Genomic DNA, 26882 nt, shown 5'->3' on the forward strand with positions numbered 1-26882 from the left:
AGTGTACTATGCTTGCAGGCCATCTCTACTTTTTCTGAGATGATGAAAAATTAACCTTAATTTCCACTGGAACTGTCAGTTAGTTTACATGTGATGTGACCTCTGCAAATTGCTCAGCACACACATGAAATGGGAACAGAACTGAAATGCATTATTCCACTTAACAGAAGGTAAACTTAAAATAACAAAACTCCCTGAGCAAATGCATCGGGAAGCATCCTGCTCTCTGTTACTCTGGGGTAGCACTGGTTTCACAATAATGTCAGAATACTATGTACTGATTCAAATTAGCTGCATGCCGTGATTGTGCTTAGTAGGTCTTTGTTTCAAGAAGACAGAGACGACAAATGTTTAAAGGTTGTTTTTCATTTGTTTCACTGTTTGGGAGATGTGTGTGTGTCTGTCCTCTCTATGTGTTATTAGGTGGTGTACCTGCTTTATTGAGGTTAGGGCATTAGTGCCATCTGGTGGTAGTAATACATTCCCAGTAATGGGAAAAACTGCTTGTGAGGGATTCCACTGAGATGTGAGAAATTGCTGGCGTGATACTAAAAAGTATACACAGATACATTTGCCCCCTTAACATATAATTATGCAGATGAAATAAGTCAAAAAGCTGCGCATGGGCTGTTTATCATAACTTGGCTTGCTAAGGCAAATTTAAATCTTTAGTGGTATTTCTTTCTGCTTAACAAAAAAGTTGGTTTCTAGTAGTTTCTTTTATTAAATAGTGCTTTGCAAACACAACACAAAGAATTTTGTTCAAGTTCACAGTACTTTAATACTCAATCGGGAAGAAAAATTTTCTTATGTTACTGCATTTTGCTAAACTCAGCACAACCTTCTCACCACTGGTAGGTTTGAAGTTACTGTTCTCTTTTTTTTTTAAGTGGTTGATACATTAAATTTGAAAGTAAAAATTCAACAACATAAACCTGACAGTTGTTGAAATAAACTACTTTGATATCTGAAGCCAAAGCAACCACAAATATTGTGATTTCTTAATCCTTCCATCTCTTAAAAAAAGGTGTTCTGTATCTTAAGTTGTTTACCTGCAGTAGTAGCCTCATCATTCTCCAGGGTACTGCATAGGTTGTATTGACCTTGTTAGCAATGAAAGTAGGACTATAATTACTTCTTCAGTTCTCTTCAAATAAATTTCTGACTCATAACTGTATTTCCCTGTGATGAAAAAAATTTGCAGCAGTGCAAGGTACTTTATATTAAACTGGCGGTGTTTTAAAATTTATTTAGTTTAGCCATAATTCTTTTGATCTGTTGTAGGTCAGCATGGTTTTATTTTAGTAAGTTACTGCTAAATAAATTTCCTTACGGAACAGAGGTCTGTCTGTTCAGCCATTAACAACTTAAAGTTTTGCATTGCAATTGATTACAATAACAGGCTATTTTTTAATGTTTTAATCCAGCTAGTTGAAGAGGCACAAATTCAGTGCTTGTATTTCTTCGTAATCTCCGACTTCATGACCACGCAACACTGCCTTCAGTTGCATTGTGCTGAAAATGTGAATTAGACTTTCCTTTTAACCAGGCATTAGTTCTCTAGTTACATGGTTGTATTTGCAATGTCAGGAGCCTTTTTTGGATCCTGTCTTGATGGAATGAGGTGTTTGCAGGACTGTTCAGCTAATGTAGATTGTGGAATTAGATGGAAACAGCTGTTAAAATTGAAAATATTTAATAGCATTTACAAATTTAATATTAATATTTCAATTAATATTTAATAAGTTAATTTAACAATATTTATTGGACATCTTTGAGAGTAATTAAACTGGCTTCCATAGCAAGGATTGTCTTTTTTTCTCAGTTTAATTCAGCTCGTTGTAGACCAAGGTTTGTCTGTTGGGTTTCATCTGCATGCAGCTACTAAGAAAAGAGTACGAGGCTTGTGCCTGGCATAAGCCTCAGATTTGAAAATTTTCTTTCCCACACTAAGTTTTGGGTTTGATCACAAGTACCATTGTTGTAATGTTTTGTTCTTAGAGCTATGATCTTCACTTTTAGGATACTATCCTTGAGGTATACCAGCTGCTTCTGTCACTGTCATTGAGCTTTCAGTGCTATATAACCTTAGTACCTTTCACTAATTATTCAGCAAAATTACTAGCATCTGCCACATGCAGCTTTTTTCTCGGGCTTCTCCACTATGAGCACTATAGTTTTTAATGAAGTAACATTATTGCGCTATATTTCAGCAAAAGAAAAATATGTGTGCTTATCCTTTTAAAATAGAGTGAGGTTGTAACTGTAAATCCTTCCGGCATTCACTTCAGTTCTGGATTTGTACCTGGTAAAAGTAACTTCCTGTTGTGTTTTACAAAGCTAGGTGGTACAAATGGGAATTACAATTTGATAATCCGTCAAGTAATCAAGAGCAGTCATAGCAGTTGAACAGTCCTTTAAAGAAAATAGGTTTTGGGGTGCTAGTACTTGCTTCTGACTTGTTAGTGTGCAGGATCAGTAGAGCGATCCACTTTCCAGGTCTCCAACAACCATCTAGATATAAAAATGAACTGAATTTCCCTATCTTTAGCTTTTATAGTGCATCACTATCTTCCTGTAACCAGACCATGAAGTGGTGATTTAGGACTGACTTGGTTGTTGGGTTTTTTTCTAACAAGTTGAGTGCCAATTTCTTCTTCCAGCTGAACCAAAGTGTTACCTTGTCCTCTTCCAGTAGCAGTGAGGGAAGATGCATAACAATTCCTTTTGAAGGACTGTTGCTTGGAAGTTTATGTTATATTGTGCTCTTGGAATAATAATAATAAGCCTCTTGACGCTGCTTCTTCCAAAGCAGTGTCATTGACTGCTCAGTTCTCCACATTTTGCTGCAGAAATAGATCTCTTTTTGTGGCGAATGCCTTCTGGAGTTTCTTCTCCTGTCCGTATGAGGGGCTGTTCATCCTCAGTGAGGACTTTTTTTGTGGGCTCCAACGAAAGAGCAACTCCGCATTGCTTTCAGTTAATAGTAATTTTTTCTCTGAATGCAAAGTAGTTCACAGTGGAATTGCTAAGAAATTTTTATTTGTATTGTGCTGAAATTCTCACGCAGTACTATTATTAATATCTTGTATCCTTGTATTTATAATTCCCTTAGTGATGTAACAGTAAAATCAGTAACTACAGGATATGCTTTTGGTTTGGTTGGTTTTTGAGCAGGAAGATGAGAACAATAGTACTTTTTACCTGTCTTTCTTAACATCTGAGTCTTTCCTGTATGAATCAACTTAATAAGAAAAATTGCCACCTTCTGTCAAGCTAATCTATTCCTGGCAGATTATCCTCTCACTAAAGGTGATGCAAAGGTTTTTTGGGTTTTTTTGAGTTTTTTTAATATCACTTTCTTTTGGAAAATATCTAGAGATTCTGGAAATACGAATTATTTCCTTGAAATTATTTTTGGAAACTTAAGAATACAAAGAACAGATCATTTGCAATTGTAGCTTGAAAACTGAGAATAGTATTCATCTGGCTATGGCTCTTCAATCCAAAATCTCTTTTTTTCTTACAGACCTATCACTATCTAGCCCATGTGGCTGAAGGTTTCTGCTTATTCATTTGGTTATTTTCCATGTAATTTGTGAAGATAATTAATTTCTTTTCATTTTGCTGCCACACAGTGATAGGATTACTTTGATTTTTGAGTAATTTTCCATGCCTATGTGTGTCCTTTCATAGGTGACTGTGTTACATCTTTTTTTTTTTTTCTTCCCCTTGAGGACCTAATTCTGGCAGTATTTCCCCCCCTTTCTTTTTCTTACTCAGAAGTGCCCCTGCCCCACTGTTACATTAAATTAACATAGGTACTTCGATACTATAGGTGAATTCAGTGAGCTAAGTATTTCTTTGTGGCAGCTGGGTTTTGAGGAATTTTGGATGTTAACTTTCAGACTATTTTTCTGTCTTTTCAGGTCTCTGGATGGCAGACTCTGAAAAGAAATGCTGTTTTAAGAGGTATGCCTCATGTAGGCCAAAATATTCCTGACTGGTGTATATATAAATGATAAGGCCATACTTTTAAGGAGTCCCTCTGCTGATCGTCTTTGTGAGCTTGCATGGATAATAGTTTTCAGTGCTGAAATCTCTCTGAGAGGTGAAAGCTTGTGCAGAGACATTTAGGCTTGTCTTATTGGTGACATAGTTTTAGTAAAGGGATCTGTAATACACAGCTTACCTTTTTTGCTTGATCACCTTAATAGAAGACTGCCTTAATGGATGAAGTATAGCATGAACAAAACCAGTTGACTGTCTGATGTGTATATCCCCAGCCAGCCTCTCCTGACTGTGTGTGTGTGTGTGTTTTGTTTGTTTGTTTTTTTAAATTGGGAATATAGTCCAGATGCCTTTGTAATTGTCTTCACTCACTTTCTCCTGGTGTGATGTAAGACTTAGCAGACAGTGAGAGCCTGACACCATGCCAACAGTGTGGTATAAAATAATGTCAGCTGGAACCAAGGTGAAGAAATACTAATCCTTGTGCAAGTGATTATTTTTTCATATTACTAGATGTTTGGAACATTTTATGTGTGTGTTTGGGGTTTCGTGTTCCAGCACTGAAGGAGATTGCTTCTTCTCTCTCCTTTGTTGGTAGGTTGTTTCTGAATAGTTCTTCCTATTCCAGCAACATGGTTTTGAGGAAGAAGGATCATGATTTGGCTCTAGTGTTCACTTGTTGGCTAGGTAAAGAGTGAGAAACTTTTAAGTTTTTGTCAAATGTCACTGTTCAGTCGGTGTTCTGAGAATCTTGGAAAGTTATATACAGTTCTTACAGTTTATTTGAGATTGCTTGCTCTAGAAGGTTACTATTTAAGCAGATAACTGTGCAGAAGAACTAATGAACCTCTGTGTCCTACAGATTTGTCTTGCTTGGCTTTGGCTTTCTAAAAACGGAATTAAGGTTATTTCTATTTCTGCTAACTGCCACCGAGGTTTGATGGGAGCCTAACTCTTGCAGTGTTCAACTGTAAAAAAAGGGGCTTTTAGGTTCTGAAAATGACACGTAAATGTTCAGGTTCTGGTCTGTCCTCTGATGTTGCCTGCCTTTATATATTATGATAACGTTCTTTGAGACTTCTGCTTCTGAGCTTTCCTGCAATCCTGTGAAAGATTCAGAAGAGATTCAGAAGATCTTGAGCATGCATCTTCTACACAGTGACTGATTCTCACATTACAAAATAAGGCAAATTCAAATCTCAGTTTATTGTAGAGGTTTGCTTTTCTTACTAACTCCTGCGCAGTTTTGACTTAAAATTTTATGCAAGAATAAATCAGCCTAGGTGGTGCTTTGGAAAAGTAAACTTATGCCCTCCTGTGATTAATTCAAGCTAGTGTGTGTGACATCAACCTGATTCTGCCAGTTTTCTTTTTAAAGCAACCAATTTTAGATGTTGAGCTTGTGCTAACATTGAGTTGATGTCTATGTGATTATGAATGGGTAACAGTTGCTTGAAGTACTCAATGAGCAGCTTGAGAGCAGCCAAATTAGTAAGAAATTCAGCTTGCTTGGATAGGCGAAGGTAGTGTAATGGTGTAGTAGGTTCAAATCGTTCTAGGATAATTCAAGTTGGAAAAGACCATGTAAAACAAATGCTCAAATCGGAGTAAGCTATGAGGTCAGACCAGGTTGCTCAGTGCTTTAACCAGTTGTCTAAACTTTTCCATGCTCTTAAGCTGCAAACTCACTTGGCAATGTGTATTCAGAGATAGTTTTGGAATTCTGTTGTTTTTAAGGTTTGATTACTTGTTTTGGAAGTTTCTGAATTCATTTTTAGCCTTCAACATATCACTGTTTTAGAGATGGGAAGATGAGATTTGTGCACGATACCACCTAGAGTTCAGGTTTGGAAAAATCTCACTCCCTTTTTCAAAGGGAAGGTATTAAAGGGAAACATGGATTTGCCTAGAAAATAGAAAAATGTGTTGGTTAAAGCAAGCTGGCTAATCTTGGTGGTTGTTGGTCAGACTTCATGTTTTGGACATTGTGTAGTCTTGTTTAGTTCCACTTTGTATGAGATTACTAACATGGGTTAATTGTATGTACAGAAAGTGTCAGTAGTCTAAGCAGAAGAATGTCACTTCATTCAGAATTCTTCAGAGAAATCCAGCAGCTGGTAAACACGGTTTTCCTCCTTTTTTTTTATGTTACTACATGTTAATATGATAAAAGTAGCTCTGAGAGTGCTACCTACATAGCAGAACAGATTCTGAGACTTCTGAAGGATACAGAGTTTTCCTCAAGATAGATGTCATTTTGCTTTCATGGGAGCTCAGCAGTTAAAAAAACCAAACAACTAGGTTTTCAGTTGCTTGGTTGATAAACTCAATATTTCAACTGAAATTTGCAAGCTGATTAGATTGATAGCAGATCATAAATCTTAATTCATTACTGTATTTGTAATGTTGAAATGATGGGCAGTCTTTATAATAATTGAGGTGGAATTAAGATGACATAGAAATATGGCTTGGGGATTTATTTATAATATGCTTGTCAGCATTAATGTCTTGGAAATTTTTTGTACCTTGTGTTTGCTTCTAATCTTAAGACCTAGTCCACATTTTTTCCCCCATAGCAGTGTACTTCAGTGTATATACGGTTACTTGAAAAGTATGCTTGGTTTGGTTTTTTTTTGGTGATGTGATAAGAACTTGGCTGTCTTACGACGAAAGTGACTTTTAACTTTTGTTTGGCATAGGCTGTAGGAACATGGGCATGTTGGCACTCCTTCCCAAGAGCAGATGTGTGGTTCAAATAGACTTCCATTCTGAGTTGATAGCTGTTAACATGTTTCAGATAGGCACATGGAAGACATCCTATATTAGCCATCTACACGCATGGAGAGTTTTGCATTTTGCATTATGACTGTGTAACCTTTTCAAATACCTTAGTGATAAAGAAGTAGTTGATAGTGAAATTTGCAGTTATGTTGTTTACTTTCCTCTGAAGAGATACAGAACAGACGGGTGATGAATGTGGAATTACTTTACATTTTGAATTTGTTGCTGTTACTAATTAATATCTTATACAAGGCTGTAACATTAGTCCTTCTTTTTCTTCTTTGTATATGCAGTAGTTTTGCTAATTTTTTTGCCCCTCTTCCCCTCTAGGAAGTAATTCAAGTTGTCTTCAAAGTCTGAGTCTTTAAATGTGTTGTCTAACTGAACTGACATCTTGGTAATAGGCCATTTTGTTGCTAGCTCCTCCCTTCCCTTCTAAATAGATATGAACTGGTCTGGCCCCCTTTTTTTTATTTTAAATTTATTTTTAATAAGTCCTCCTATTGTTACAGGTTAACTGTTTTGAAAAATGAGAGGCATTCCAATTTTCTTCTTTTTCCTGAGACTAGAGGACACAGGTCTCAATTGCACAAGATGCAGGCTAAAGTGGAGTCCGACACTGACAGCTTGCTTACAGACCTTAAAAGTTGTATTGCCTATTGGAGATCCAAGCTGTGTTGAAGCTACCATGTCTGGACCTCTGCAGATGCAGAGAGGAGATTAGTCTCTTATTTTAGCAGCTGCAAAACAGCAGTGTGGAACAGGCCTTCTGGAGAAATCTCCTACTGTAGGTTTTGTCTTGTTTTGAAACTGAGGTGTCTAATGCCCTGGAAAAACCTGTTCCGATTCTGCTGCTTCTTCCATTAGTTCCCAGTTTCTGTTCTTCAGACATCTAATGGGAGGGGCTTTGTGTCATTCTTGAAGGGTGCATAAAATTTTTGCAAGGTTAATTTGACAGGCTTGCTCTGGATATTCTGTAAGACATGTGTTTTTCCATTGCCAAAAAGTGTTTGATTTCGTTTCCCAGTCAGTGAAGTGTGTATTATCTTTGCTATCCTCTTGTTCTGGCACAATGGGATTTATTACCATTTTATAGTATTTTTACCCTCTTCATTGTATGGTTCATTCATTGTTCTCATAATATTTTACCCTATCTGAACTGTTTTTTGTTTGTTGCAGTTTTTTTGTTTTTTGTTTTTTGTTTTTTTTTTTTTTTCCTAGTGGCAGTGCTTGTCCCTGCTGTAGTGGGGAAAAGTTGTCATGCTTTTTCTAGAAAATAAATAATTTCTTTACTTCTGTTTTCCCCATATCTTTGGCTCTTCTGCCTCGCTAGTGCTTGGGTTCAGTCTGTGGTTATCCTGAACACCTTTTTCTGAATTCCTGCCTATGCAAGTAGCTAGAGTTGTATTGATACTGCCTTTTTAAGTATCCCTGTAGCTTAATTTCTTTTCTGCCTGCCATGAATTATATTTTCCAATGCGCTTTCTGTTTAGCAGGTGGTTTTAAGCCATCTCCTGAACATTTCTTAAAGAGGGATGTTGAATAGCTCTTCCCCTGTGCCATAGAGATGTATTTACTTCATACAGTAACTTCTTTAACTGGGGACCTTGTGCACTAACTTCCAAGGTTTTTAATATGTGGTTTTCAGTTGGTTAGAAATAAAATTATAAAACACAATTTACAAAAGTAATTCAGTTTCCTAGCATAGATTCTGACTTATCTTGGGTAGCAGAAAACCAAATTGCACTTTCATTCATCTGTAATGGTTAGTCACTGCTTAATTAAGAAATCTCAAATACCATAAAGTAAGTTTGATTTTTGTGTCATTTACTTCTCAGTCATGAGAACTGGATGTCTTCCTAGTCATTTTTGTACAGGACAATACAGAATTTAATGGGTGGTTGTTGGATGTGCTTTCCCATAGGTTATAATGAAATATAAATTACTTTTTCAGTGCTGATATAGTTCAGATTAGTGTGAAAGTTTGCCTTTTGATAATTGTTTTTGCTTATTACCACTTCATTAAACATAGAAAAAGAACATGGCAAATGACATTAAAGATCAGACAACCTTGTTACCATATTCCTGTGTGAAATTTAGGGAACATGTGTCACCATTCAAATTCTGAAATGTATTCCAAACTAAGATAGATGAAAACTAGTATTTTTGAGCTAGGGACAGTGAAGTCACTTCAGTGAAAACCAGTGTAATTTAGTGAATTCTGCAGTGCAGAAACCAAGTGTAACAGGTTGTAAGCCAGTTTAGCATGCTCTCTTAATTAACTCTGTCAACTTATAGAAAGAGTACAATTTTCTTTTCAATATATTTTGAAAAACAAATATATAGCTATATGTAAAGGGTAACAGTTTGTTTGTTAAGGCATGGGCTTGTGTGATGTTTTCACTAAAAGCAATTGAGGTTTGCAAAAAAAGTAGATGAGCTGTTTAATTTTAATTTCTGATTTTGTCCTTCTTCTAATGGTGGTTATACCATGCCCTTGATCTGAAGAAGGAAAAGTGTTCTATTTCATATCTCTCAGTACAACAAACTTCAGCTCTGCCAACAAGACTATTTTAGTTTGTAATGTGTTCTTTAGTTAACTTGAGTTTAAAGGAAATGGGATTGCATAAAGTTTACATTTCGGCTCCATCATTGAGACACGGCTTCAAAATTATGTTTAAGCATACTGGCATTAGGCAAACACTTAGAAGCGTGGTTAAACCTACTATGCTAATTCAGATCTTGTTATTTTGACTTTTCAATTATCAAAATCCTTTCAATTCTCATATTGCTTTGAGGATTTTCTCTTTCCAAATTTTTGTGAATTTTCCCCCATTACTAGACTGAATGTGATTGCTTAGATCAGTAGAGTAGTAGGGTTTCACCTTCCATCCAAGTCTCTTGGTTGGTAAAGAAGCTTATTAATAGCATGCTAGAAAGCCTGTTTTCAATGCTATTGAAATTTTGATTGCAAAATAGTGTGGGTTTTACATTGTTTGTGAAGTCCTTTAAAAGTTAGTGCTATCATTGTGCGTCTATGTGTGCACTCACGTATACAGTGTATGAGAGCCTGAAGCTGTATAAACGTATCTTTAGGATAAATTCTAGTTAATCATTTATTCCCAAATTACTTTTACCTGATCACTATAGCTGTGTTACTTTGATATGTCTTTTCTGCAGACACCAAAGATGCTAACGAGAAAGATTAAGCTTTGGGACATTAATGCCCATATAACCTGTCGTCTGTGCAATGGATACCTGATTGATGCTACTACTGTAACAGAATGCTTACATACTTGTAAGTAGAAGTATAATTAAATTAAAGAAATTGTTTTGTTTTGCTTTTTTAACTTGATGTGCAACATGTTTTAATGGATTTTAGTTGAAATTAAAAAAATCTATGGTGCATCAGCCAAAATACTGCGTGCTTCACTAGATACTGGGGGTTTTTTAACATCAATTTTAACATTAATTTTTTTTAATGTTGTCTTCATTTGCTTTGTTAAAAAAACAAATTACTGTTTTTTTAACAAAGCAAATGAAGACAACATTAAAGCTCTACTGCTCAAACTTGAAGCCATATACAATTAGTGGTAATATATGCGTTCAAGAATGTAGTCTGTCTTACTGCTAAAGGAATGTGGAATACCTAGTTCTGTCTTCTGTGACAGCTGATGTAGCATATGTTCTCCACCTGGAGCCTTCAAAATGTCTCTTGCTTTCCTGTTTCTCCGCAGAAAGTAGCCATAGTTTATCAATAAAGAACAAGTATGTTGTATTGTACCCTAGAAATAAGTTTTTGTTTCAAAATACTGTGATAAGTAGTTGTTGTTATGTTACTTTGTGAATTTCTAATACCTTGCAAAGCCTTGGGCTTCAAGAAAAGTGAAGGTATAAGTCCACCCCAGCATCTTTGTTGTTGACATCTTGGGATACAGGAGTGCTAGGGTTTGCAATAGTCTGATGAAAACCTTGCATATTAGCACAGTTCTGACTAAAGATCTGGAAAGATTCCTTCTGAGGAGAAGCACCCTTATAGTCCGAAGTGGTAACTACAAAACTATTTTCTGTCTTGAATCTGTTCTGGTCATCAGTTTCCTTTGCCAAGGTAGGTATCAGCTGAGGAATTAACCTTCAGTGCAGAAGGCCTGCTGTAGTGACATTAAACACCCTCTGTGGCAGCTACCTTGATGACGTTACACCTCACATTACAGGGTTTTACCAGAAGTATTTTTTTTTCTAGCTGTGTCTTCAGAATCCCTGCAATTTACCTGCATTCTTGTCATCCAGGAGTTTCCATTTGTCCATTTTTATCTGTTCAGAGCTTAGAATATTTGTTTTTGTTGATACGCACCTGTATTAACCTATTAAATAGTATTTGCCATGCAACTTCAAACACTGCATGTTTTAAAATGCTTCTGTCACAGTATTTTATTCTGATAAAGCTAGTATGCTGTTTGAATAGCTTTAATGACCCATAGTCCTAAACTTGGAAGGGAATTATTTGGTGGCAGTGACTTCATCTCCACAAAATGAAAGTTTCAGCAGACTTATTCTTCATCTGAAATGTCATAACAAAGGGGAATACAATGCTCATGATTTGTCAAAATTAAGTTTTCCATTGTATTTAATTTCATCAGCTCATTAATTTCATCATTTAATGTTCATCAGCTTCAGAGAGTTTGTTGTTCTTGTCATGCTTCCATGTCACTTTGGTTATTCTTATGTTCCTTCTGCATCTGTTTTAACATCTTATTTTCTATATTGTTCTTTTTGGAACGTAGATATCCTTAAGCTAGACTTCTACTTAGTTTTGCCCCAAATTCTTCACTACTGTTATTAACAAGATATATACAAAACTAGTACTGTAACAAGTTAACATGGCATGACAGAGAGCTAGGTCATTTTTCATTGTTCTTTAAAACCAAAACAAAATAACCAAAAAAACCCCACTGAACCACAAAAACTCCTCATCATCCTCATAATTTCTTACATTTGCTTATGGAAGAAATTTTTAGATTAATCCACGGTGCTACAGTGCTTCCGTGCTTGCTTCTAAAGCCAGAGAATGCTCCTTACTAGCTTCTGCTTCTGTTTGTTTTTTTTTTTTTATACCTTGTGGCTTGTCCCTCCCTTATTTTGGCTGTTTATATTTTCAGAATACTACTTCAATGTGTGTCCTGTAGAATTACAGTTTTCAGAGAAGAGGTACACAGCCCTGTCTTTTTAAAAAAACTGTATAAGTTTTGTATTGATTGTATTCTGTATGTTAATGCTAATAATGTATGTTCCTGGAAAAGCAACCTTGCAAGATCTATCCTGAAAGTGCCCTGTCTGAGATAGTGAATTGCCTGCTGAATTACACTACTGTGAAAACTTCTTTCTATTTCTACTCAGAACTGCAGAGTTTTCTTGTCTTTTTCATTTTTCTCTAATTTCCTGTCCCTCAGACATCCAGAGACTCTTCAGTAGTAAATGCAGTTCTTGAGTCCTTTGGTGAGGGTCATTTGGAGAACCAAGGCCAGTCCCTTGGAGGACAGGGTGAACTTCTTTTGTAAAACAGAATTCAGGGGAAAACAAGCAGGCTTTGCCCTCTTTTCTGCTTGTTTCTTTGCTATATCTTCAGTTTGTTGGTGACAGGCAGGCCTATAAGTCAGTAGATAAAAACTTCATTAGTAGTAACTCAGTGTTAAGTCTTTCCTCGTTTACATCTGTTTCTTGATTAGAATTCTAGGTTAGCAGATATATGCAAGTCACGTTAAACTTTCACATTTGTAATTTGAATTTCATTAGTGTTTACTTGTGAAAGTTGTCTTCATATGTTATGAAAGGGAAAGCCTCCTATGTTATGAAAGTATTAATTATGTTGTGGGCTCATGAGGATGATGAAAGACCAACTGTATTTCTTGAACTAGATACAGAAATTAAAAAAAGTCAAGAGGAATGAAGCTGTGTGTGTTTAATCCTCACTCTTTTTCTTTAACCTTTCCTGTTCCTTTTCTAATGAAAGTTCTCTGATATGTTTAAGTGTACTGTAAAAGTAACCAGAAAATGTACAGCTCAGTTCAGGCCTACAATCAGGGCCGAAATACCTGGATAAATGGAGATCGGAGACTTTGGAAATCACAGGTACTGGAAAAATTCTAGCAATAGTATTGTTTTAGACCTAGAGTGGCTACCATATTGGCTGTCACATATTCCTAGGACTTCCACTTCCAGGAGTTTATTAATCCCAACTTCACCCTGTAAAAAAAGAACCAATCTAGAAGACTGCAGTGCCCTCCTTAAGCTGTCTAGTTACATTTATTTGGATGCTGTGCTCAGACTAATACACCTGCCAGCACCTGAGGCGACTTGTAATGAGTTACATTTAGGAGAAATTAGCGTATACTTAGTCCAAACTGCAAGATGTACTGAAATAGGAGGTTGTTTTAGAAGGTATCGTGGAATGGTATGATTTGGAAGGGACCTTTAAATGTCATCTAGTCCAACACCCCTGCAATGAGCAGGGACATCTTCAACTAGATCAGGTTGCTCAGCACCCTGTCCAACCTGACCTTGAATGTTTTCAGGGATGGGCCATCTACAGCCTTTCTAGGCAACCTGTTCCAGTGTTTCACCACCCTCATCATAAAAAGTTTCTTCCTTCTATCTAGTCTGAATCTACCCTCCTTTAGTTTAAAACCATTACCCCTTGTCCTATTGCTACAGGTTCTGTTAAAAAGTCTGTCCCTACCTTTCTCATAAGCCCCCTTTAAGTATTAAAAGGTTGCAATAAGGTCTCCCCTGAACCTTCTCTTCTCCAGGCTAAACAACTGCAACTCTCTCAGTCTGTCCTCATAGGACAGGTGTTTCACCCCTCTGATCATTCTTGTGGCCCTCCTCTGCACCCACTCCAACAGGTCCATGTCTTTCTTGTACTGAGGACTCCAGAGCAGAGTAGAGGGGCAGAATCACCTTCCTCAAACTCCTGGACACGCTTCATTTTATGCAGCCCAGGATATGGTTGGCTTTCTGGGCTGCAAGTACACATTGATGTCTCATGTCCAGCTTTTCATCCACCAGTACCCCCAAGTCCCTCTCCACACAGTTGCTCTCAATCCCTGCATCCCCCAGGCTGTATTGGTACTGGGGGGTTGCCCTGACCCAGGTGTAGGATGTTGCACTTGGCCTTGTTGAACTGCATGAGGTTCACCTGGGCCCACTTCTTGAGCATGCCCAGGTCTGTCTAGATGACATCCTGCCCTTCAGACGTGCCAACTGCACCACTCAGCTTGGTGTCATCTGCAAACTTGCTGGGGGTGCACTCAATCCCACTGTCTGTGTCATCTAGTAGGATCTGTTCCATGATCTTCCCAGGCAGAGAGGTGAGGCTGAAAGATCGGTAGTTCCCAGGATCCTCCCTTTCTACCCTTTTTAAAAATGGGTGCAAAGTTTCCCTTTTTCCAGTCACGGGGTACTTCAGCTGACTGTCACCTCGGCAGCTACATCAGCCAGTTCCCTCAGGACTCTGGGATGCATCTTGTCAGGTCCCACAGGCTTAGTATGTTCAGGTTCCTCAGGAGGTCTTGAACCTGATCTTCTTTTACAGTGGGAGGGACTTTCCTCCCCCAGTCGTTTGAGGCTCATCCACTGGAGAGGCATGGGAAGAGAGATTGCCAGTGAAGACTGAGGCAAAACAGTTGTTGAGTACCTTAGTTTTTGCTCATCTGTTACCAGTTTGCCAGTTGTGTTCACTGGGGGGATATGCTTTCTTCGACCTTTCTTTTCTGGCTGACATTCCTGTAGAAGCCCTTCTTATTCTTTGCGTTCCTTGCCAAGTTTTGCTCCAGCTGCTCCTTGGCCTTCCTGACGCCATCCCTACACAATTGGACAATGTCCCAGGATACCTGTCCCTGCTTCCACTGTCAGATGCTGCTTTCGTTCAGGTGGTAAGACTGGGAGTTGGCTTCACTTTTGCAAATGGATTTACTGCTCTGATGTTCCATTGGAATAGGCTGCTGTGCAAGATCCGTGCTTAGTGTGCAAAGCTATGAGGCTTAGTCTGACCATTACCAGCAACAGTACTGTCATCCGAAGTGTGTACAGAATGCAAACTCAGTATGCTTCATTTGCTGCTGCGTAATTTTTTATTAACAGGTGTTTAGTTGAACTATAAGTACATCGTCTGATTGATGGCACTATAGTTACATAAATTCTTTCATCTTCTGTGACTTATTAATACCAAGATTGAATGAACTGCTGCTGTTTAAGAAAAAGCTATTCCCCCTCCTTTCCCCCCGCCCCTACATTTTTGAGTTGTAATTTCAAGTGAGTCAGTATATCATGTAGTCATGTATATTATGAGTACTCTGTTGGGGTGGGGGAAATGTAAATAGTTTACTTTGAATGAGATACGGATATTGTGTGTATGCGTACGGAAACAGTTCCAAAAATGCGCACCTTTATAATGAACAGCAACTTTAGCGAATTCTACCAGGACATTTTACAAATATGGAGGGTGTGTGCCCATTTTTTTCTGGTGGAAGTTTAACTGTAGTGTACTCTGTGAAAGTTAGAATTAAAACAGCACATAGATATCCACTTTTGAAAGTTTTCTGTTCTTTTAAAAAGTATCCAACTTTGGAATAAATTTTTTGTGTTGGGTTCATTGTCACTGTATGCTTTACTTCTGTATGTGGCCATGGTTAAAGCAAATATGCTTAGTATCTTAATGGCATACAGTTCCTATAATATCTGCGCAAGCTGAATGGTGCAATCAATATGATGTTGACCTGCTAGAAATACTGCTCTAGTAAATTCTGGAGTGGGATTGTGTGTTGTATGCTTTATTAGGAAGACTCTGGCTAGGTATCAGATGCCTTAATTCTAGTGCATCACTTCCCTGTATCAAGAACATTAATGAAAGCTATTGGGAACTGTATTCTGCATGATTAGACATCATGCTTACATGATGTAAAAAACTAATTCTGTGTAAATTTCAGTAAAGTACATTTCTGTGACTGTATAAAAACAAACTTTTTTTTTCATTATGCTTCTTTTATTTCTTTTTAATTATGAACGTCCTTGTTACCAGTCTGTAGAAGCTGCCTGGTGAAATATTTGGAGGAAAACAACACCTGTCCAACCTGTAGAATTGTTATACATCAGAGCCACCCGTTACAGTATATTGGGTAAGTCTGAAAGCAAAAGTGCAACTGGCTTCATGCTAGACTGTTTCAGTCTCTTCAGTACAGCACAGCTTTTTCCTACATTTTCTGACTTGCTTATCAGCATGTTAAACATTTAAAAGGAAGGTTGAAGGTGATATAGGAGATATGGGAACAAACTTTGCTATGGATTTGGAACTCTTTGACATCTGTTAGCTTCTTCCACGCCTAAAAGCAAGCAAAGTATGCGCTTTACTGTTTAATTTCTGTGTGAGTTTAATGGGATTTAGTCATTCCTCATTTTGTATGCTTGGGTCGTAAAAGTTACATAAATGAAACATTTGTAGAAATTATACTTCTAGAAAATCCTCAAAATAATTAGTCTCAGTTGAACATTGTTTTTCAGGGTCTGACGGAGTAATGAGAGAAATAATTAGCAGCTTTATTGTTCAGTTAATCTTTCAAAGGTCTGTTTAGATCATAGGTAAGAATATGGCAGCAGAAGTATTAGAACAGTGGCTTTTACTCTCTAGAATGGAAGTCTTGTCCTTCATTCTATTTTGATCCCTACACAGAGCACTCTCACTTTCTGACCTGGCATGAACATGGTATTCTTCATCGGTGTGCTTTTTTTTTTTTTCCTAAGTATTTTTGTTTTTGCTTTTTTAATTTTGTTGTCAGAAAAGACATTCCCTTTGTTTTCCTTCAGTGTTTTCTGTTCATTTTACTGAACTGTAGTAATTTTCACTGATGAAATCCATTGTGACAGTGTGTTTGCACTAGCTGTTGCATATCAAGTAGTGTTTTGTCTGCCTTTATAAAGAGTTTGCTTTAGTTTGTGACAGTTTTAAATGTACCTTTCTCAGTTCTGTAACAACTTCTGAAGCAGTGCTTACAAAAAATGAGTCTGATTTCTCTTCACTTCTACCGAAAACTGTCTATGTTCTATACACACTTACATTGCTCAAGCTGATCCTGATTCAGGAGCCTGAAACCAGTTATGCCATCTCTGTATTTGAATAATAATAGTGTACACTGATAATAAGTTATATGATACACTGGTAATACCCTGTATGAGTGTATGCTTTGAGGGACAAGTAGGTGCCAATAGGCAAGAACAAATACATGACTCTTATGACAGCATGTTTCTCTTCTGTAAAGCTACAGGAATACACCAACGCCTTCATTCAGAAGCTTGTTTTCTGTGTCAAAATGGGCCAGGAAGCAGCATCAAATTTAGAACAGCTAGAAAGCAATTTGCTACTTCTTTTTGGTCATTGAATACACTTCAAAGGAAGTATTTTGCCTCAGCTGTTTATAAAATACTGCCCCTTCAAGACTGAAGCAGCCTTTGCCCAGCCTACTCTTGGATATATATATATATATATTTTTTTTTTTTTTAAATAAAGAATTAATAGTCAGGAGTTTCACAATATGATGTGAATGTAGATTTGCACTCCTGCTCATCTCCCTCTGTCTCAAAAATAGGTAGACCAAATGTGTGTCTTATTTGACATTTCTGAGTGCTGTTAAATTCTCACCTCTGATCAGTGATGGCTGATTTACTCATTTATGTCGAAATGTTTTTGGAGGTGTTCCTGCAATCCATATCTGACACTTGAAAATCCCAGCCTGTGTAAATGGGATTTCTACTGGTTGAAATGACATGAATTTTAGAAGTAATGATATTTTTATTTTTCTTGTAGTGCTACTTAAGAGATTGTAACGGTCAGTTTAAATCTCTTGATTTGTCACCATTTCTGTACTTTTCACTGGTCTCCACAGCTGTGAAGTACTCATGTCAGGTGATGAGAAGCCTGAGACTGCTCTTGTAAGCCTCTTCATTTAAGTCAGATTCAGGATCTCGTATTGCAAGCTCTGTTGGGGTAATGACCTGGTAGCAGATGAGACAGACATTTGAAAAGTCTCTGATTCTGTTTATCAGTTAGAATTTAGGGTAATACTTTGTTTCTTTCAGACAGCAACGTATTTTAGACTAAACCAGAATTTTGTCTAGGTGATCTGGGAATTAAAGTTTAGAATTTTAACTGGTCCTGCTGCCTTCCAGTTTCAGTGGAATTATGACCTTTTATTTGAGCCACACTAACCTACATGGGCTTCTGAGCTACATAATATTGCTCACAGTTAAAATGTTGGCTTTTAAGAGCAAAGTAAAGTTTTATTGTGGTCTTTTTCTGTGAGCTGCTCTCTGGCATTTTTGGAAAAGCCTTGTAAAAATAACTTAAGTTATCTAGAAATGTGAGAGATGAGTCCGTAGGGTTAAGAGACAGACTATCCTTGATTGTTTTGTAATAAAAATGAGTTTACCTCAAATTTGTCAAAGAATTTTGTGATAATTAGTGACATGCTTGCCTTGACCCAGGAGGCCATGTGTCCAAGACTATTATTCCTAAAACTTCTATTTGGTTTCTGCCTTAGCCTGTACTTTTTCATAATTCATTACATGTTACTGTCCTCTCTTGTTTGATATAAATACTGATTTGAGAACTGAAATTCTTCTTAGGTGAATTTAGAGATTTTACATCAAGTCAGTACTGGAACTTTTTTTAAGATAAATGTTTTGAATTGAGATGGTTGACTTAAGCATTTGATTCTGTTTTTTCTTGCTAGTCATGACAGAACAATGCAAGATATTGTTTACAAACTTGTGCCAGGCCTCCAAGAAGGTAAGTTGTGGTATGACATTGTTTTTTAGAGGTTGTTTTGCACATACTTTAACACTTAAAAAAAGTTTCAGGTGATGAAAATGCACGGGGCAGAACTGAGGAAAAATGCAAGGAAAACCAATGGAAAGCTTTTGTTTATGTAATTTCTAGTGATTAATTTAATTTCATACCTGTACTAGCAGCAACTGGGGGGAGGTGGTGGTGGGAGGAAAGATGGGATATTTCTTTGAAAAGTAGTATTATGTGAAGGAGAATCATCTTTTGAATGGTGGCACACTAACTCTCATTTATTCTTGTTAAACTGTGCAGTTAAACCTGTTGTGCCAGCTTTCTAGAATTCTCAGAGGTAGAATGTAATGCAGAACAGCTTTTAGTTTCAGTGAAGTTTCTGCTACTGTGTGAGTCCTTTCTTAGCATGTAACTTTCAATGTGTGTTTTCATAATCTTCTTTGAGACTAAATCTGTTCGACTAAAGACATACTTTATAGTAATTGCTCAGTAATTTTTTTCTTAATGTATTTTGTTACTTCCATTTAAGTAGAGTATTGTAATCCATTTAAGTTGCAAAACCAGAACATTCTCAAACATCAATGAGATTAAATAGATTATTTAAAAATTATTTCTAGCATACTGAAAATCAGAACTATAAATAAAAATTCAAAAACAATGGTCTGACTGAAATAGTGTGGGAGGGACTCAAAATAAGGTACAGTATTTTAAATACTATCTCATTCTAATAGGAATGCTAGAATAGTAGCTATACAGATGACTTTGTAGTATTGTAACTCTGAAAAATGCAGGCATGATTTGATACAATACTGAAGATAGAGTAGTGAATAATGACAGTATCACTACTTCTTGGTAAGTCTGTTTCACTTAAGAGGGAAGGGATTTGGAATAACTCGTAAATATTGCATTAGAACTTTATTACAGGGATTAATATTTACAATTTTAAACAGCGGAAATGAAAAAGCAAAGGGAGTTTTATCACAAACTGGGCATGGAAGTTCCAGGGGACATCAAAGGAGAGACATGTTCTACAAAACAGCACCTAGATTCCCATCGAAATGGTAAATGGGCCTTTATTTATTCTGTCTTGGGTGGGTGGTGGCTAATAAATTGATGAATAGACCTGTTGGAGGTATGTGCCTAGTTGGTTTATTACAGTCACAGTTGTTTTATAACATTTCACAATACAGTGAGAATAGGACTGTTGCTTTGTCCCTTATTTGTGCACAGAATCTTTTTTTTTTTTTAGCTGGTCATTGCATATTACTCTTGGTGAAGGAAATCTCCATAGCAGTGCCTACATGGGGACTCTGAAATTACCCAGCTTCTGGGCTGCTAGCAGTTGAAATAAAGGTTGTGCTTTGTATGTATCCCTCTCTGTCATGCGTTGGGCTGTTGGTAACTAGTGTTGCCTAAGCAGATAAGCACGTATTGGGAAAAGCAAAGTTTATTCTATATTGCAGTCCTAAGCTGTGCTGTTTTAATCGTATGATCATTAGAAGCTGCTGCTGAGTGTTATCCCATACTTCTGGTTTCTTATCTAAGGTGAAACTAAAACAGATGAAAATTCAAACAAAGAAACTTCTGAGGAAAAACAGGAAGAAGATAATGACTACCACCGAAGTGACGAACAGGTGAGCTCATAGGGCATGGTTTAGTTTTATCTTGTGTTTTAGCTTTAGTGCTTTGGTAAGCTTACAGAGAAGAAAAATAACTGTTTCAAGCTACTTTTTCTGTCCACTGATACAAACAAGATGCAGTGTTGCCCAGTTCTTTTGTGTAAGTAATGAGTTTCACATTTGGGTTTTGTTGGGGATGGAGAATATGTTAAAGACACTTGCATTAAGATCTGGTAGTTCTGAACGTTTGTTTATGAGTTTCCAAAGTATTTATTTGCTTTCAAAACAAAGTCAGTTTATTTGCCCCCCCTTCTGAAGGAGGGTATCCCAGTCTTTTTGTCATACATTGAGCTGAACATGTATCAATAATACATAAATAATGAATAAAATCTCTTGCACTTTTACTAACTTAGCATTTATTTTGGTTTAAACCTCTAATACTAAGACAGTGTTAGCCCTATGCCATAAAATAGTATGAAAGCCGTGAAGTTCAGCGTTACGTTTTAAACACAAAGCATGTTTGAAAGTGAAATCTCCTTTTGGCATACACAAACCATCCTTTTTATATTTCTGTGTTATATGTGTTGAGAGTAAATTAAACTTGGATTAATTTTCTTTTCAGTTATAATGCAAGGGAACTTTCAAAGGGATTGTGCCTAGTAATAGATCCTCTTAGTGCATAAAGTAAATCATCACAAAGAGCTTAGACTAAGTAATGAATAGCTGGATGAGAAAAGTGAGAATTGAAGCATAGAAATTAGAGACCTTGGGGGGGATAATGTTTGGAATTTTAAAAATTTGTTATGTAATTTTATCCATTATTTTTAAACTTTAAATTCTCCTTTAAAAAAAGTGTTAAAATTCTGTTTTAAACTGGATTTAGCAGTTGCATTAAAAGCAAGAAGTTACATTAGAAGCAATATAAAAAATTGGCAATAGTTTTCTTACTCTTTATTTTACTCTAGCTTTTGACATAGGGTATTCTTGAGCTATTGGCAGCCTATGAATTTGGACTGGAGCAGCCTTGTTCCAACATCAAAAATTCTTTCTTGAACTTTTTTGTCTTCATCTGTTTTGGTTGCTTGTCACTAAACTGACAAGATGTTAGAAAATGTTTTAATAGGACCACAGGCATTTCGGTTTAAGGAATACTAGCACTGTATTTTTTACTTCATTGTATTAATCAAAACTGCATATGGAATACATAATGAGGACCGCATAGAATTGTTTCGGTCAACCCTGACTTCTGCTTTTTCCTGAAGGTAAGCATCTGCTTGGAATGCAATAGCAGCAAATTGCGTGGATTGAAACGAAAATGGATTCGCTGCTCAGCACAAGCAACAGTCTTGCATCTAAAGAAGTTCATTGCCAAAAAACTTAATCTTTCTTCTTTTAATGAGGTAATATTTTAATTTAAAATTATGTTGCAGACATAAAAAGGTTATGAAAAGTGTGGGATTGTTACTTTGCAAAGGAATGTCTTTTAGTCTGATTTTATTTTCAGAAAACAGAGGCATACACAGCTTCTTGAATTATATGTTACACAGCCATATGTTCCTATTCTTGCTTGGGTCTATATACAGGACTTGTCACTTTGTTTGCAGTGTGTCTTTTCATGGACATATATATATATATATAGTTGAGCTAAAAGTCTTGGTTATGTGCTTCCACATGTGTTGAAATGGACTCTGGCAAGGTGCTTTGTTTGACAGCTTGTGGTCAGGTTTACCCCATCCTTTCAGAGATTTCGTACTCACTGCAGGGGACAGGAGTAGCAAACACTAACACTACTGAAGCCAGCTTAGGAGAGAGCAGTACAAATATTTTGTTCCTTTCTATGCTCTCAGTGAAGCTCAACCTGAAGTTGCTGCCTCCCATGAGCAGAGTGCTATCAGATACCTACTTTTCTCTTCCTTTGCAGGGAATACATGAAATCATGGGAAGAATTTATGGTGAAAGATACAGAAAGAAAGGCAATTCTTTGTACTTCTCCTAGTTCAGATTCGAAATTAACAGTGGCAAACGTGAATGCAGCCTCTGTTTACCGCTTTGCTGAGTCTTGGTGACAGTCTTTAGACATCTCAGTTGACTCTCAGCTTGACATTTCCCAACCACACATTATGTCACTGATTCACTGAATTTCAAGACTTTTCATTCAAATCAAATCATCTGCTTTCTAGTCTAGTGTGTTGACACCTTTCTGCTCAAACTTTTCAATAGCTAGTTTGCATCTGTATCACTCTTCCTCCCTAGCTTCTGTACACTTCAAACCAACACTCTTGTCTTATGGCTGGAGTATGTCCCCAAACTGCTAGTCTTCCTGAAACAAAACTGTATCTCCTGTCCTGTCCTCAGCTGCCTTGACAGCTGTTGACTCCCGGCAACATAACTACCAGCACTGTTCAAAAGGGGATTTTTTTGGGGTGTGTGTGTGTGTGTGTGTTTAAGCCCTCTATTCCACTGTGCCAGTCTGTGATTTAACAACCTGCTTGGTTTGTAGTGAAGGAATAAACTTTAAGGAGTACTGTTTATTCCTTCCCCATCCCTCCCTACCTTCTTAAAGAGTACATAAATTGTGGTGTAGACAATGTACTGGTGCTAAGGATTGGGTACATAGTAGAAGGATTTAAGCTTGTGGGCACTTGATTGCTGTAGACTATTGCAGGTTTGAGTTACTGCCAATTAAATAAGCAATGTAAGTGGACTGCACGCACATGCAGGCCTTTCTGTGTTGTGTGCTAAAGCGTTGTTAATATAAGCCACCTTGGTGGAACTTGATGTTTTCATGCATGTTCCTGTTTTAGTTCATGTTCAGCTCTGGTAGTTCAGCTGATTAGTAGTCATATGATCCTCATGTTTGTATGTTTATATCCTTGCTGTTTATAATATCAAGATCTTTCAACACTGAGGTAGAAATGTAAAAATAGCTATAGAGTATCTGCAAAAAATCCCATAAATATAGTGTATGAGGGAGGTGGCAGATATTTTTTTTTAAACGTATCCTTGCAGCAGAAAACCACGTGGCAGGTGTTAGGTAAAAAATTTTTAAGTATGTTAAATAATAGAGCTGTTTCTAAAATTTGTGAATTCTGTCTCCTTGATCATTTTATTCGGCCTTTTTAAGAGCATGTAAAGCTTTCAGGAAAGGGCATTAGTACTGCTTGGGAAGTTGAAGTCAAAGAGTTCAGTCCAGTTCATATAGTATTTCCTGGGTATGCACAGACATGGTCTTTCAGCACTTTATGTTGAGAAAAGACACTCTCTTCTTTCCTGGTACTATTTTTGTCTGCAGAGCAAGACAAAATGAAGCAAGATGAACCATTTGAATGTTTTCAGAGAAGAATAATCTTGTCAAATATTGGTAGTATTATCTGAAACATGTTGTTTCATGTACACTGTCCCAATGAATTAACTGTCATCTTTGTTTTGTCAGCTGGACATATTATGCAATGAAGAGATTCTTGGCAAGGACCACACGCTCAAATTTGTAGTTGTTACTAGATGGAGATTTAAGGTATGACACAGTGCTTCCAAGTAGATCATGAAGTGGCCAAATAAAATGTTTATAAAATAGGTATAATTTGGAACTATACTGCATTAACTGCAAACTGGAAAAAAAAGTTACTTTAATAAATATCTAATACAGCATCCTTAACCGCCAAGTATTAATTTTGTTTCCAAGAAAATGAAGGAAAGGGGAATTAGGTATTAATTGCAAGGGAAAAGGGAACACTGCATCAACCGTCAAATTGTTATCAATTCTGGCAAAGTAGGTGGAAGCCACGAGAAAGTATCATTTTTAGTTATTTTAGGTGAAACTGGTTTTAATCCTGTAGGTGGGGAAATTGATTGTGATGCAGAAAAGGCAGAAACTTGCAACACATTTCTTTTCTGTAGCTCAAGAGGGCTGTTTTACTAAAAAGTTAAAAAAAAAAAAAAAAAAAAAAGGAGAGGCAGTAATTATAATGCTTACAATGTCTGCCTTAGTTAAGGAAACTTCTAGTAGTGTTTAGTAGGCATAAACAAGGCTGGATAAAAATGTTTTGAGAACATCTTTGACTTGCTTATTGTGGTTTCTTTAAACAACTTCCTTGAAACTGGAGAGTAAACAGTGAGGCATTCATTCTGAGTATCAATTATTACATTAATAATGGCAACTCAAGTGAAATGGGTGTAAGAATGAATTGCAAAGTGGAACACTTAGGAGACAAGTCACAGCTACAGTCAGTGTATGTGTATTTGGGGATATTTGAACTAGGAGTTAGTATTCATAATGAACAACCAACACAGTCTGAGCTTACTGTGTACACTGAGGTAGAACCACTTGATGGCTTTGGATCCATATCTAGAAGAGGTGCATGTGGGAGTAGGGCAGTGTTATTCTGTCTTTGTGTAGAAAAATAATTGACTTGTGTAAGAGTCACAGGATAGAAATCAATGGTCACTCTTTGAAATGAGGAGAAGTCACGAGTGGAATCCTACTGGACTCTCTTCTGTGTGATATTCCTGAATGACCTAGAATGGTATTTCGGTAGTGCAGTAACAGTGCATTGACAACATTGTGGTTATGTAGGATAGTGAAGACAGACTGATGACAAAGGATTGAAGCAAGCCCTTACAGTTCTGAGTGAAAGGTGATTAATGAGCATCTTAAGTTCAATGTAGGTAACCATAAAAGTATATAAAGCAAATGTTAGGGATTTTTATTGGGAGGGAAGAAAATCAAACAACAGCATCGAAGTGATTGGCATCTGTACAAGTCTAATATTCACTTCTATCATAGAAATCAATGCAATTGTCACATGGAAAAGGGAACTGTAAACTGCCCTCTCAAGTGAAAGGGGTGGGGGATGTAAAATGAAACAGGGAGGTGGGAGGTCCAGACAAAGAAGAAGAAGCAATTCTTTACATGAGACGCAGAACTCCTTGGTGCAGGATGTTGTGGATGTTAGAAGTTTACCTATTCTAGAAAAAGCAATGGATACATCCACAGAAGAGGAATCAAGTGAGAGCTGTTAAGTATGAAGTACCACATGCTCTTATGCTGCTTTCTAGACATTTGCACTTCTCCCTTACTGGGAAGGGTTTTACAAGTTAAACAGACCTGGTCGGACTGATCTTAAGGTGATCAGCTCCTGAGACAAAAGGGAAAGGATTCTTCCTCTTTTGTTTGAGCACCATAGATGAAACTGCATCTTGTCTTTGTCTTGGTGAAATTTTGACAGGTCAGATAGTTCATTTAAGCTTTAGTTTATGAAACAAAAGTTTGCATACTGAACAGACTAGTTCTGGTTTTGTTTCTGAACTTACACGATATTTCTGTCTTGCAGAAAGCACCTCTACTGCTACATTACAGACCCAAAATGGACTTGCTGTAAGAGAACTTTATTGTCCTTCTGGACAGAGATTTTTGCAGAGACGATCATCTGGCACCTTCTTAGTGCATCACTAATCACATGACACAAACCAGCTGAATAATTTTGGAAGACTGTAGTCCTTTCATAGTGGACTGTCCTTCTGAATATTTCTTCTAGGGATGTGTTACCTAGATTTCTGGACAGAAAATATTTATACTTCTTTTGTATGGAAGAAAGAAGTCGTAACTCAACAAGACACTACCAGCACTAAGTTTACAGATACTGAAAACACTTCACAGTTCCATGTAGCTCAGCCTGATTTATCTCTTACAGTTACACAGAAATAAGTTAGAATGTTGTGGGGTGATTTTAAAACGTTGCTTTTCACATCAAGTTGCATTTAGTTACTTTTCACATTCTGAATCTTTAAAAACTATATTTTTGCAAAGTGTTACTGTCTTATATAGTATACCTGATTGCATTGGCTTTATTCAAGTTGTTCTGTAGAGCATTGAACATACTGAATGATATAGTGACTGGTGATAACTTATTATGCTGCATTGAAAATTTCTGAAAATCTGGGAAACCAATAAGTTTGTCATTTTTGCCTAGTTATTGCCTCACTTTGTGTTTAAGTAAAGTTTTGATACTCCCCTATGCATGTTGATTTGGTAAGATTACTAGAAATAATTTCAGTTGATTTTAATGTGCCCTGATACTTTGCTGTGGCATAAATTGCACCACATAATAACAAATACTCAAAAGTGCTAGATTTGTGAACTTTTTAAAAAATAAACATTTCTATGTAGTTGTGGCTTGCAGAAATCAGTTTTTAATTTAGAAAGAATTTGCTCTCACTAGCTATTTAAACACTGGCTCTTGGGCAACTTTGAGTGATATTGCACAGTTTTCACTTCACTGATTAAAAATTCCTCAGACCATTATAAGCAGCTTTATATTTCCTTTTTCTGTTTTCTTATGAAACTGTAGCATTTTCTTTATTTTAGCACCTTCTGGCCTTAACTGATAATTTTGCTTGCACCAGCCCTAATAGATGCAAGGTAGTACACACGCATATGTATATGTGTGCATACATCTATATATACATGTAACCATACACGTTATAGAATGCACCCTCAATAGCAGTTAGTAGGGTTCACTGCACTGTCTGTAAGGCTTTTTGAGCAGTTGAAAGTGATTTCTGCAAGCTGTATACAATATAGCATATATAGTATGATTGTGAGAGTATTTGTCTGGCACAGGTGTCAA

At 36.8% G+C, this 26882-nt stretch overlaps 1 protein-coding gene across 3 annotated transcripts in view; it reads left to right on the forward strand.

Moving 5' to 3' along the window:
* Positions 1-26617, forward strand: part of PCGF3 (polycomb group ring finger 3) — a 47908-nt gene extending 21291 nt beyond the window's left edge. The window contains exons 1-9 of one of the 3 annotated variants that reach the window (XM_035890228.1): positions 3941-3972; positions 9973-10090; positions 15869-15965; positions 18573-18628; positions 19588-19698; positions 20183-20271; positions 21519-21656; positions 23690-23770; positions 25587-26617. In XM_035890228.1, coding sequence (XP_035746121.1) covers positions 9982-10090; positions 15869-15965; positions 18573-18628; positions 19588-19698; positions 20183-20271; positions 21519-21656; positions 23690-23770; positions 25587-25634 — 729 coding nt within the window. In that variant the 5' untranslated portion in view covers positions 3941-3972; positions 9973-9981 and the 3' untranslated portion in view covers positions 25635-26617. Of the gene's footprint in view, positions 1-3940; positions 3973-9957; positions 10091-15868; positions 15966-18572; positions 18629-19587; positions 19699-20182; positions 20272-21518; positions 21657-23689; positions 23771-25586 lie in introns of those variants that run through there. The other 2 variants (XM_035890227.1, XM_009634628.2) reach the window with 2 other exon arrangements.
* The last annotated feature ends 265 nt before the right edge of the window (positions 26618-26882 follow it).

This window comes from Egretta garzetta, unplaced genomic scaffold (assembly GCF_000687185.1).
Source record: "Egretta garzetta isolate BGI_Z169 unplaced genomic scaffold, ASM68718v1 scaffold272, whole genome shotgun sequence".
NCBI classification, from domain to species: domain Eukaryota; kingdom Metazoa; phylum Chordata; class Aves; order Pelecaniformes; family Ardeidae; genus Egretta; species Egretta garzetta.